Raw genomic sequence first — 13,409 nt, 5'->3', positions numbered from 1 at the left:
TAGGAAACCTCAAACGTTATTCTGATGGAAATGAAAAAAAAACACATGGCATCATTTGATGAAGAATATGTGCAGGTTTCAACGAACTATTTTCAGCGGTTTCAGAAGTGTTTCTGGTACAAAGTGGGTAAGAACGGAAGAACGGACTACAGAATGAATCTACGCCCCGCTTGTAACGTGTTCAAAGCGTAATAAAAAATAACAATACCGCCCCAAAACGAACATGAGTAAAAGCAACATTTGGAAGAATGTTCTACTGCCCGGACTTTATATAATGTATAAAGACTGATATAGCCATATAAAATGTATGATAAGCTGAAAGATAAATAGATGCTTTTATTTTAAGAACGCACTTAATTAACAATTAATCAAAATGATAGTATAAAAGTACATGTAACAACACTTTCGAAACAGACGAGTTTTTTTTCTTTATATATTACATTAATGTGAGAAATACACGTAAAACACCTTTCAAAAAGTGTGAATGTAAAATCATGCATCTAGTACAAACGAAACTTCGTATCAAATGAATAAACCAGACTGATACAAAAAAACAAACAAATGATAAATAAATAAATAAAAAAATCGAACATTAAATCACGAGGGTACATACGTAGTAGTATTTCAAGTACTATAATCCATCTAATTTTTTTCACTAATTATCACAGATACTTTAATTAAAAATAAGTAAATCTAATAATAATTCAAAGGTAGATGTAGTGATTATATCACACAATAATAAAATAAAACTTATAATACATCAAAGATTAAATCTCATTCATTCTGGCATTTGATTAGAATCAACATCTATAGACATCTTTTTTTTTTTACATCAATGCATATATTTTGTAAAGGTGGAGTCCATTATTCCAATGATAATAACATCCTTACATTTTTATGGTATGTTTTAATTGCTTTTAATGAGGTAAAGGCATCAAGGTGGATACCTGGACTATTGAACATTTGACATATATGTACGTGTTACAAAATAGAAGAACTTTTAGATCCTTAAGGTAGCAACCATTTGATTTTCAATATCTATTGAAAACATTTTTTTATTATTATTTACATTTTCCAGAAACTTCATAGCCCCTCCCCCCCAAGAAAATCAATTAGTTGCTGCTTAACTAATTTTGAAATGTTTTGAATATAATCGATCGCAACATTATATTAACTATCTACAAAAGGCCAACGATTACATAATGTATGTATGTTGTCTGTTCATCAGTAAAACAGCACATTCCGGTAAATAAAATCTTGACTTTTTTATTTCAATGCTAAATAGTCAAAAAATAATCACATAATCACCCAATTTTAAACTGTTTCTGAATTCAAATGTACTGTGACTGTGACAGATTAATGAAATTTGCAGGATTTAAATGACTTGTATATATGTATATATATGCCGCAACTTAAGTCAAATCATTATCATTGTTACTGACAAAACACCTTACGGTAACATGTTTAGTGTAAAATATAATTTTGTTTGACAGTGATTTCTAAACTCACAAATTATATTTGCAAAGATACTTGGTTTTTATTTCCCATATATTAATTTCATGGCTATCATGTAATATATAAAATCAAAATCAATTTGTATATTAGTATCATTTTGAATCGATTTGGTATTTTGGTACGCATATAATGTAGGCGAACCGATATATATATATATATATATATACGTGTCACTTAAAAAATAAATGAATTTAGGCATTTCCGTTGAAAACAATATCATGGCAATAAATAAACAGCCGACGTCAGCTAGAAATTTTGAGATCCGAGACTCATCTCCTCCATATAGTTTCGTGCATCTTGCATGTTATTTCACGTCACAATTACTGAATGTCGATAAAATCAAATGACAATGGCAAAATATAGCTATTTCATTAGTTTGTTTTTGTGTAAATTATCACAATGTACGGTACACATATCACAGAAGTTTATCACAGATATACTGACAAAAAAAGAAAGCTTTTCAATGATAAATTTGTCATAATAACTTTAATACAGATTCGAACGATGATTAAATATGGTAACATATCAGTATTTCTTTCATAGCAATAAAAGTGCAAAATCTTGTCTATTGACTTGAACATTACATACATAATAGTATAGTTATCAATTAAAGCATGCCTTAATAGCCATTCAATACTGATAATCTTCGAAATTAGAGTCATTTAAAACATTATCAACCATGAATAAACTAGTAAACTCCAAGGTCTGAACATACTACTATCTTCACTATTTACAGTTATAACACAAAAAATAATGCAATCTTTTTTCATCAATTTTGAAATGAGCATTGCAAAAAATTGGAACTTACTAGTGTTGGTGCTGATTTAAAATATACAAAATGTTTAACAAGATATGGACAAATAAAATAAAAAAATGACAACTATATTTCAAGTTCAATATCAGTACAATATTTACAATGTTCGTGGTGGGTTTAATAATATAGGTATACAATAGGTTGCTGTGTCCACTATTCCTTCTATAAAACCACTTCTCTTATTAATATTTAATTGATATTACAATGACATTGTAAATTTGGTCGAAAATATTTTGAATTCATATTTGTGAAATAAAGAAGATATACAAGAAGAAATCAGTACTATCTTCGTACCAAATTTTGAGTTCAATGTTTATTGTACATCAATCAAATTTAAACTTGATCTACGTTTATTTAACACATATCGCGTATTCAAATGAAATTATCTTGCAAATGAATACATGCTCGCTTGTGACTTCAAATTTAGGTTTGATTATAATGCTCAAACCGTTTAAAGCAATGTTTACAATTCAATGCGGTTTAAGACCCAAACATGATATTTTCAGACAAATAAATAAACAAATAATACATTTTACTGATAAATACAAATAAGGATATTCTCCATACCAACTAACACAATAATCACCTTATATGGTAACACATTATTCAAACATTTAGGTAAACACCTGACTTATTCTTATCTCCAGCAGCTAGCGGTAGGGAGGAAAAATGGTCTTTAATAAAAAAAACTTGAAAGACTCGATTTGAAGGCAATGAATAAATACAAAAAAAGTCTGCAGAACATAACAGACTTACTAAGATATTGGATGTTTTGCTTCAATCAATGTCAATGATTGATCTTTATTCAAGCAAGTATATATGTGGCAAAATGCAGATGTTAAACCTTTATCCCTATATTACTATCTAGATTTTCTTTCCTCTCTTAAACGGTGGCGGGAAGTAATCAGAATCAACGACGCATCCATTTTTCTCGTATTCATCGATTAGCTTGTTCCACACACGATCACATTTTAACAAATGTTTGTTGCCTACAAAAGAAAAAGTATTAGAAGCACTTGCAATTCTCTTCCCCGTTTTTATTTTGTTCAAGTGTAGCATGCATCATTGTTTTTTCTTTTTTTTAAAAATAAACTAATGCATCGAAACATCATCACTGTCATTTACATATCAATATTTATCATAGAAAATAAAACAATGTACTTCATGTCGGTTTGGTATTAAAACTCCTTCAAGCGTAAATATTTGAATAAAATCACCCCATGTAGATACTAAAAACAAGGATGTAATGAGCACTATTTGTTAGTAAGATAATTTATTATTTGATTTTAAGTTTGAGTCCTTTGGCATAAAATACAACCCTTTCACGTGCGGAACGTTTGATTCATCGAAATAATTCTGACTTGCCGATCACCTCATAGAAGAAACATCCTTCAGTTAAGACTTCATCTCACAGTGATTAAAAGTGTATAGCTGATCATCTTTTTCGTTATTCCTAAAATTTGCTGAACAAACTCCAAAGAAATATAAACTTGTCCATGAAGATGCGACTATGAATAACTTCTTTGGGAATATGAATAAAATGAAAAGCGAACCCATTACGAGAAGCACATGAATATCATGAACTTTATATAAGGAGTGACCATATATCAAAGGAATAAATTAATGCTCGACATTAAGTTATGAAAACTTGGAAAGCTGCATAGTTTTAAAGGAATACAAACAGAACAACTTAAATCTGACCTCACTATAGTACAACAGAGGCACACTTTGTATCAACTTGAAAAGAATGTCAACCAAGGTATTATAGTGAACCTTTGAAGGAAAGGTGGTCTTCAAAATTGTAATAATTGGAGGGGCATTGTCCTACTTTCAATCCCAAGTAAGACATTTGGTTGTTTACTCCTCAACAAGACCGATTAGGAACTGGAAAACTGGTAAAATAAGCAGGATCGAGGAAAGCAAAGGGTTTAAATGACCAGATATTTAACCCATAGAATATTATTAAGTAATCAAGAAAATTGAGATCTCCACTAAAAGTCAATTTCGGCGACTTTATGAAAACCTTTGACAGCATCTATAGAAATACAAACTGGCAAATCTTGAGATCGTGCGGAGTATCTATCAAGAAAGTAATCAAAGATACTGTTTGGCTTTTAGTTAAGTCGGGAGTAAGTCAGGTCTGTATCATTTCTTCTATCTTGTTCCTATTAGCCCTATATTGGAAGGTGATAAAGACCATTGATGATGAAAAAGATGAAAAGAATAGTCTATGTGGACAATACTGGAGCCTTGAAGTGTTGCTGAGAATGCCCTATAATCATGATGACCATATGCAACATTAGACAAATGCAAACAGGTTTTACACCCTATTATATATTATACCAAAGATAGATGAAACTAACAAAGTGGACAAATTCATTTACCTAGGGACACTCAATAGTACTGAAAACGCCACAAAATAAGAGATTTAAACAGATATAAAATTACATCCCTTTCGAAAGAACAGAACCAACCGTTATGATTGACCAAATCAAACTCAGCTGTTTCGGGTGGCATGTTTTGAGAAAGCACGATTCAGACATCTTGAAAACAGACCTTGGACACAGCAATTTAAAAATCAAGGGACTGTCCGAAAACTGCACGACAAAGGATTTAAAAACAAGTAAAAATAGTTTGAAATAATACGGGGTGAAACAGACGTTTTGAAAAAGGAAACGTGTTGTAGTGAAAGACCTAGCGTTGTGATGTTAAAAGATATATTTTCTAGCGAATAACATACCAACTATGAAGAGCCCTTTTCTAGCCCTCGTCAAAGCCACTGTAATTTGGTGTTCATCTGTTATAAAGCCTAAATTTTTCCTACTCCAACCCTTTGTAGGATATTTTTCAATTCTAATCCCCGGTAACGATCTCACAAGGCTGAAAATGACGTAGTCCCATTCTCCTCCTGTTATATCAATCAAATATACAATTAAGGCAACCTTTGTAGTTACCGTTAACTAACAATTATTTCAGTGTACTCATTTAACTGTTTACTTAATTTTGTTTTCAAATAAATGTTAATATAAGGGATATAACTTAAAATCTGAAATATGAGGTGCACAATGGAGACATGTAATAAAGTTTCGTTGAAAGGCTCATTCAAATTTATTCAGTGGTATAAATTGAAAAATAGGATAGGAGATGGGCCCTCCAATTCCCAATTTTAACCACTGACTTAGTCCATGTTTTGCTATGTGAAACACCAGATTGATTCAGATCAAGTTCTAATATAAGAGGTGGAAACATGTAATAAAGACTTTTTGAATGTTGCATAAAATTTCCTTCGGTAGTGTTAGATGAGTAAAGTAAAAGACACGCCCCACCCCTGTATAACGGAAGGAAAGAAAGACGAATAGAAGGACGGAGGGACACTATATCACTATAGGTATGGTAATTGAAAGATAATCATTACATCCTAAAATTTCGATGCAGATTCAATTTCTCCCTGAAAGTTAAAAGGTTGAATTTTAAAGGCTAAGGAAGAGTTTAAGATACATGAGGTTGAGTGATGAACAACGAACCTGATCACCATTACAGAGGAGTGTATAAAACAATGTGAACCTGAAACCTATGTTCTTTTTTTTTCATCAGATGAGACATTCAGAAAAATGAAAAGCAGATATCATTTTTAGCCCTAGAATCCATTCAGATATGAGTGGGTTTAATGATGGTACGAGAGCATTGCTATAATTCTTTCGCGTAGTTTTTTCCTAAGCTTACTTTTTAAACACATAAGAAGTTACTCATTGAAACACGTCTACAACATATCGAAATTTGCAATAGATAAAATATATTTTGTTGTATTTCTATTACTGTACTTTTGTACACACATTTTTCACCACGTCACACACCTTGACTACCATTTACAGTATTGACCTCAACGTTGTGAAAACCATTTTTCTTAAGTTCATTGGAAAACACAGAACACTGTGCTCTGTACTGTGACATAATGTTCATAGTGCATTTAATATCCTTAAAGATATCTTCCTTCTTATGCAAATAATTCAATATTTTCATCTAAAATATAGACATTAAAGAAAAACATTGAATGAAATAACTTTCTGAAAAAGACACTTTATACACTCGTATCAACCGGCAGGAACATATTTTCAAAGGTGTTAATGCAAATCCTAGATACCATATTTATGCTTTCGAACATGTAATCATGAGAAACATAATTTATTTAATCACAATCTTTATTTAAACAATTATGTTATGTTTGCATTGTTATGAAAGAGTAATCAAGGGAACCAAGATTCTAGCGGAAATCAAAAGAATGTAATCCAGGGACAAAGACCAGACAGAGAAAACAGACACACACTACAAAGGACATACTTTAACCAAATATAATACGTACAAAGCACCAAAAGTAAATGACCAACTCGGACTTCACTGAAAACTGGGAGCATGGATCAGGTGCACAAGTAAGGCAAGCGCGAGGTAGACGGAAGAGGAACAGACTATGACACGTTGAACAAATTGGTACTTATGGTGCAGATGGAAACAATCTATGTAACGATCAACGAGTTCATGATGACCACTATAAAACTCTTGTAGCGATGACTTCAATCTTAAAGAAACATAATCATGTTACAGAAGAAAGGAAAGTTGACAATACGAATGAAACGTCATCGCGTTTGTCGTATAGTTTAGTCAATAGTTTTTACATCTATCTCTGAGTATATGTCAAGATATGAGGCTGACTTTACAGTTTCTGTAGTATCCTTTATCTGGTATTCGAATACCACACTGGACAAATATGTTGTCGATAAAAAATACATTGATTTGAACTACTCATATATTTGAACATTGCTTTAGGTAGTTTAGAATACACTGGAAAATAATACTAATAAAACACTCATAAAGATTGTTTTCTGTGGTATGATATGCACCAAAAATATGTAGTACTAAAGCATATGTCTAAATATTGAATCAATTTACCACTTGCTCAATTTCCTTTTTATTGCTTCGTGACATTTCATTTCCTTCTCCAGATGACACAGCCAACGCTTCTTCTTCTCCTTCTACGTGGCAAAACACGTGCCGTCGGCCGTTATAATGTTTCCAGATCTGCAGGGGTCTTTGTTCTTCGTATGCTATTGATACACCGGTGTGCAAACTATTGTCGTAAAATTTCATAGATGGGAATTCACAAATACTGCAGTGCTAAAATATTTTATTCATTAGACCAATGATTTATATATAGCAAGGATTGGAATTTCGCGCACATTTACATAGTACGACAATAAATATGTTGCGTGGGGCGATATACAGCAAGATAACCCATGATGCATTTCGTTGATGCTGAGCGTGCCCTGTTAATGGCGGACAATTACCATCGCTTCAACTTTTCATAGAGACAAATGTAGGTATTCTGACCCATATGGATTGAAAAAAAATAAAATATCTCGCCTCAAGTTGCCTCCACATTTTTTAGTATGTGAGACCGTATTCTCTTATGAAATTTTCCACGTTTAAAATTAAAACTCCTTTTTTCAAGATGAAACCCGAACGATCATCATATTTTTTTCTTAAATTGATAAAAAACGGTCTGAGGGTGTATATAAGGATGTTTTTAGCTTTTTTAGCTTTTTGCTTTGGTGATATCAATGTTTTATAGGACATATTTTTGACTTCAATAGCAGTATAGGCAATGAGATCAAACACAAAGGTAAAATTAAGCGCTCAGTTGAAAAACGCTCTTAATTGTAACTTAATATCCGGATGAAAAATTATAAACTGATTAAGATGGAAACGATAATGAACTTCTTTTACGTGTAGTAAAAACTAACTCTTCGATTAGATCGGTTTATCGTCTAGTGCTGAACCTTATTATTGAATTAATAATGCAAACATTTAACTTGGTTCAAAAGAGAACTTGTTATGTAGTGCATTTTATTTTATTACAAGAACCATTATAAATACATACCATTCTGTACTGTGTTGTAAGCTGAACTGAATATTTTTTTCTATCTTTTGCTTCAAAGTATCGCTCGAAAAGACTCTTTCCCAAACCAAGTCTTTCTGCTTGATCGCACATAATAACTGGTCTCAATTGTTTATGATCACCAATCAGGGTCACCTGTTCTGCTCGGGTTGACACAATTGTGGCTAGACATTCTGGTTCTGTGCACATTCCACACTCATCAATCATCAGTTGAAATATTTGGTTCTTTAGAAGCTCAAAAATTTTTGAATTAGTTGCCACCGCAGTTGTACAAAATATGACATCATAGTTAGTTAGTTCTTTCTGAGTTGCCTCATTATATAACTCCTTATAGTCCTGAATAGTTTTTAACTTAAGTTTATCTTTATCTTGTAGACGTTCACTGAACTCTCTAAGCTGTGACGCAAACGGTTTCCCTTCCTGACGAATGAGTTGATGAATAGAAACGGACTTTAGCTTTTCTTCTGGTTTTTCATCTCTCGATTTTCCGTTCGATGAATAATACTTTCCTGGACATGGAAAGTCACAGTTTGCCAATGACGCTCCATATAACCGAGCCATGGACGGACTCGAAACTGTTCTATTTTCAAGAAGTCGTACTAAACAACAGCAAAATACAATTCAATTCATAAAAATAGTACATGTAAAGCTAATAAGCCTCTTTAAATATCTAATTATTTTTTAACCTATCAAGGAATGAATAAGACTTTGATCATCTTTATACACAGCATGTTTTTTGTAATTTATTGTTCTTCAAGAGTAATATTATGAAACAATCGCTCTAATGTATTGTCTTAACACCATTGTTAACACGAAAATCATATTTAATAGGAAAATAATTTAGTGTAATTGGAAATATCTGAAACATTCCTGTCAAAAGGACATCGATCTAACAATATAATTTCACTTAAAGATGCTTTCTTTATTTAAAAAAAAACATTACCATTTTTTGATCTCTGCATCACTGGCTTTGGTAAGAAATTTTTCAAAAGACTGTTAGAAAAATGAGGTTTTTGATAGAGTTGTTTGTCTTTAAAATGTTCATTATCTGTGCATTTCATTGAAATTATGACACAGTTTACCAAAATGATATAGAAGATCTTGTCTTCTTCCTTGATTCTGTTGGTCCAAAATAGACAAATTCAACTTCCAAAATGGTGGGTTTTTGTATACCATGTGTCTCCCACTGCCTGATTCTTACAGTGACTAACACTTAACAATGTCTTGAATGTAGTTTTGTTGCGCTATGATAAACGCAAAAAATATAGTTTTTGCTCAATGTTTTTCCTTTGCCTTTTTTATATTATGTATGGTAATGATAACGGGATATATAACATGTTTTAATTGTTTTAATGTAATCATTGTAAAGATCACCTGCTACAACATCCACAGACTTATTTGATGGCCCACAGAACAAGATACGTTTCTTCCCTTTTCCCTCTTTTTCCAGTTTTCTGTTAATATTGTTAAAGAGGTATATGAGTTTTATAGCTGTATTTGTCTTGCCAGTACCTGAAAAACAAATTGTGAGGCATGATGGTACTAAATGAAATATTTTTTTGTTATTGTTCCATGTTCAATGTTAATATAATAACACATGATAAAAAGATTGGAATACTGACGTGTCTAATGAGTATAAATCAAGGGAGATGGGACACAGAATTTCCAGAATTACCAAAAGAATACACATACACAAGAATCTAAAATTGTACCAACTACACTCGTATTCGGTTAATCATACCTATAGTCGGCGTCACATAAATAACATACTGTTAAAATTTGAATAAAAATATTTTCTACGACTTTATTGACACCTACCGTCGTTTAAATTGTCTTAAATGACTTGCTCATTCGTTTAGCCAAACGGCTTCTCCCTAAACATTGAATCGTTAAATTCCGGTCAGATTTTAATTCTAGGTGGCAATATTTACATTGTAAAAAGTCGGCCATGTTTACAGTGATCGGGTTGCTAGGAGATGTTGTTTACGTTTAAATGGTTTGTCCAAAAACCGAAGAACCCAGAATGCAATTCGGCGTTATTTCGGATATCTCGGATTTATTTTACGCGAACAACGTATAATACCGAGAAGTTGATCAAGCAGACGATTGTCACCGGAGTTCGACGGGAACTTACGCACTTCGTTTGTAAACAAATCGTCCCGTAAAAACCAACATGGCGGATATTAGTATGGGATTTTCCCGTAAGGATTTGTTACGCATGATTTAAGCTAAAAAGCGACTTGTTTTTGAGAAGCTGTTTGGCTAAACGAATGAGCAAGTCATTTAAGACAATTTAAACGACGGTTGGTGTCAATAAAGTCGAAGAAAATATTTTTATTCAAATTTTAACAGTATGTTATTTATGTGACGCCGAGTATAATCAGTTAGGTCTATAGATTTGTACATGTTTTAAGTATGATGTGGATTGACATTATTTCAATATAAAACATAAGTGGCCAAACATTACTTTAAGGTAGTTGATCATTAAAGTTGTGAGATTTGAAGGATTTTGTACAGATCAAATGCGGATTTTTTTGTGATACTTTCTGAACAATGACAAATGATATAAAAGTACTAAGTCTGTAAAATTTGCCCAATGAACAATTATCTGACAAACTTCAAGATTAGCAACACACTTTAGACCAACGCACGTTGCGATTTGTCGTATTTTAAACAAATCAGTCCAATTCATTTTCTCGCACATTGGTAACCGCTAAATGTGTAAAAAAGAGATTAAAGCATTTATTTTTTTCTAAAAAAAAAAAATATATGGTGGAATGCACCTGAGATTAAAAAAAAGGTTAGCAGCACAAAATAGATAAGTAAAAATAAGTAAAAGAACAAATCGACGGAGTCGGGTCTAATTTAGATTAAAAAAAACTGTTTTGAGGGATTAATAAGGACTAATACCATGAGAACGCTAATCGTTTTAATGTTTTGCTCAGTAATAGGATAATTAAAAAATTAAACGAGATTACCTGGGGGTCCGTGGATAAGGCTGATTTTCTTTTTTAGTGCTAAAGATATTGCATTACGTTGCTGGTTGTTGTTCAAAGGCAATCCAATGTCATGCACATCGTATTGTGTGATAGCAGTTAGGTGATCATGGTCTTGACCTGCAAAGTACATTGAAAATATCGTTATAAGGTTTGTACGTAAATTGTTTTGATAAGCTCAATTCTACAAATTGGTATTAAAAAAATAGCAAAATTCATCCTATTACGAAGACTTTGCTTTGGTTTGAAAAAATTGCACATAATTTTTTTTCTACCATCGACCGTGTGAGTCATTCACAATTTTACAACAGAGCTACTGACAAAAGCATGTATCTCGATTTTTTATCAAATAGGACGGAAACAGTTGTCCTCTTTTAGCTATTTATTTCTTAATTTTGTCAGGTCTCACTAACCACTTCTAACGTTTCCATTACTTTACTTGTTAAAAAAGTAATTTTCATAGTTTCACCGTGAATTTCCAGGACAAATGACATCTTAAAGTCTTTCAAAATCATTATGCTAATGGTACGATACGATGATCGTAGAAATTCTTCATAAAAACTACTTGAATAAATAATACTTGAAAATCCACATTTTTACCTATTCTGCTTACTGACAGCAAGGAGGCAAATTACTCACACATGTAAACAATATTCATACACTTTTGTTGTAAATTGCGAATATGATTTTAAAGTACACATCTGCAGCTTTATTTTGACTACTTGTGACCAGAATACATACAAATAATACACTTACAATGCATAAGTTCAGTGTGTTTTTGCTACTACATAGGGGTGGCCATTTGACCCGGAAGTGGTTAGTCAGACCTTATTCTTATATAATCTTGCAAAAACATGTAGTGCAAAAAATATTTTTCTCATCATAGCGTCAGTTTTAATCAAGATGGTCTACGTTATTTATGGGTAGCCCTTTCGATAATTGGAACAATTACAATTCACAAAAGAATGTTTAATATATGTACAAATACTTACAAAATTCAGGTAGATCTGACCTCAAAGCAATCGCTCTAGATAATTCTGTTGCCTCTGGTAAAAACTTAAGGCAGGTTTCCATTCTCCTATACGATAGAAAACATGATTGTAAAAAGTAATAGCATTATTCCAATGAAAACCGAAAGGTGTTCACAAACTTCTATTCAATAAAAAAAAGATAACCAAAGATTCGAATATTCAGAATTATTTTTGTTCACTGGTTTCCATTTTCGTTCATTTGTATCCTAAGCTTAGGCATCAAACTAATGTCTATCAATTTACCATCAATTGAATTTTAAAAGACACGAAAGAGACAATATCTTGACATAGCTGATACAAAACAGTAATTGAGGTTTATGATTGATTGATTGATTGTTGGGGTTTAACGTCCGTTGAGGTTTAAGAAATACAAAATTACTTATCACATCAATGTCGCAAATTTCGTCATTCTGTACACGTGTTTCAACGAGTAACCCCTCTAAAAGAATGTTGCGATTTTCTAATAAAGACTCTTCATAATACTTATTGCTGTTCGAACGCTTTAAATTATCTTTAAGGACCTTTATTGATATGTAATGTGTGCATATTGCGCGTGGGCAATCAATTACACCTATAAGTGAACACAGATATAATAAAATATCAGAATGACTATATAATCTTATCAATTTGTAACACTTACTGATCAATTGCGGTTTTGGGCATTATTTCCACGCTACAGGTATGCTGTTTGTTTCTTTCATACAGTTCTTGGCATGGAAGTGGTGCTTTCTCGTTTATACGAAAGTCGACTCTTGTGGTGCCTTTTTCTTTTAACCTTGAAACTCGTAAAACTGTCGCATGAGTCGACCAGATATAATAATCATCAGGACTGCACATGGTCAAGGGAATGCCTTTTTGGTCGTTGTCTTTCACGTGTTGTTGATTATTGTTTTTTATTTTTTTAATTGGACAACGAATGCACAAATATTGCATTTTCTGGGAATAGTATCGGCCACGTCCTTCTTTCGGCAAGGAATCAACTTCAAAATCTAAAAATCTAATCTTAAATGCACCAAGATTTATATCACGTTCGTCACAAAAGTCATTATCTAAAAAGAAATGACCATCCTTGTCTTTAAAAACTAGATTCATTTCATTGATAT

The 13,409-nt window shown here is 32.1% G+C and overlaps 1 protein-coding gene across 1 annotated transcript in view; it reads right to left on the bottom strand.

Annotated features, from left to right (window-relative positions):
- Window positions 1-322: 322 nt before the first annotated feature.
- LOC148614481 (3'-5' exoribonuclease HELZ2-like) overlaps window positions 323-13,409 on the bottom strand; it is a 28,673-nt gene continuing 15,586 nt past the window's right edge. Inside the window, 9 exon segments of the mRNA XM_088588570.1 lie at window positions 323-3,318; window positions 5,070-5,237; window positions 6,184-6,349; window positions 7,274-7,498; window positions 8,262-8,878; window positions 9,654-9,791; window positions 11,258-11,395; window positions 12,268-12,353; window positions 12,947-13,407. Coding sequence (XP_088444696.1) covers window positions 3,194-3,318; window positions 5,070-5,237; window positions 6,184-6,349; window positions 7,274-7,498; window positions 8,262-8,878; window positions 9,654-9,791; window positions 11,258-11,395; window positions 12,268-12,353; window positions 12,947-13,407 — 2,124 coding nt within the window. The 3' untranslated portion in view covers window positions 323-3,193.

This window comes from Perna viridis, chromosome 6 (genome assembly GCF_037379345.1).
Source record: "Perna viridis isolate PV_CMFRI_1.1 ecotype Kerala chromosome 6, ASM3737934v1, whole genome shotgun sequence".
In the NCBI taxonomy this organism is placed as follows: domain Eukaryota; kingdom Metazoa; phylum Mollusca; class Bivalvia; order Mytilida; family Mytilidae; genus Perna; species Perna viridis.
The sequence above is the reverse complement of the archived record's forward strand: the minus strand, read 5'-3'. Positions and strand labels throughout refer to the sequence as shown.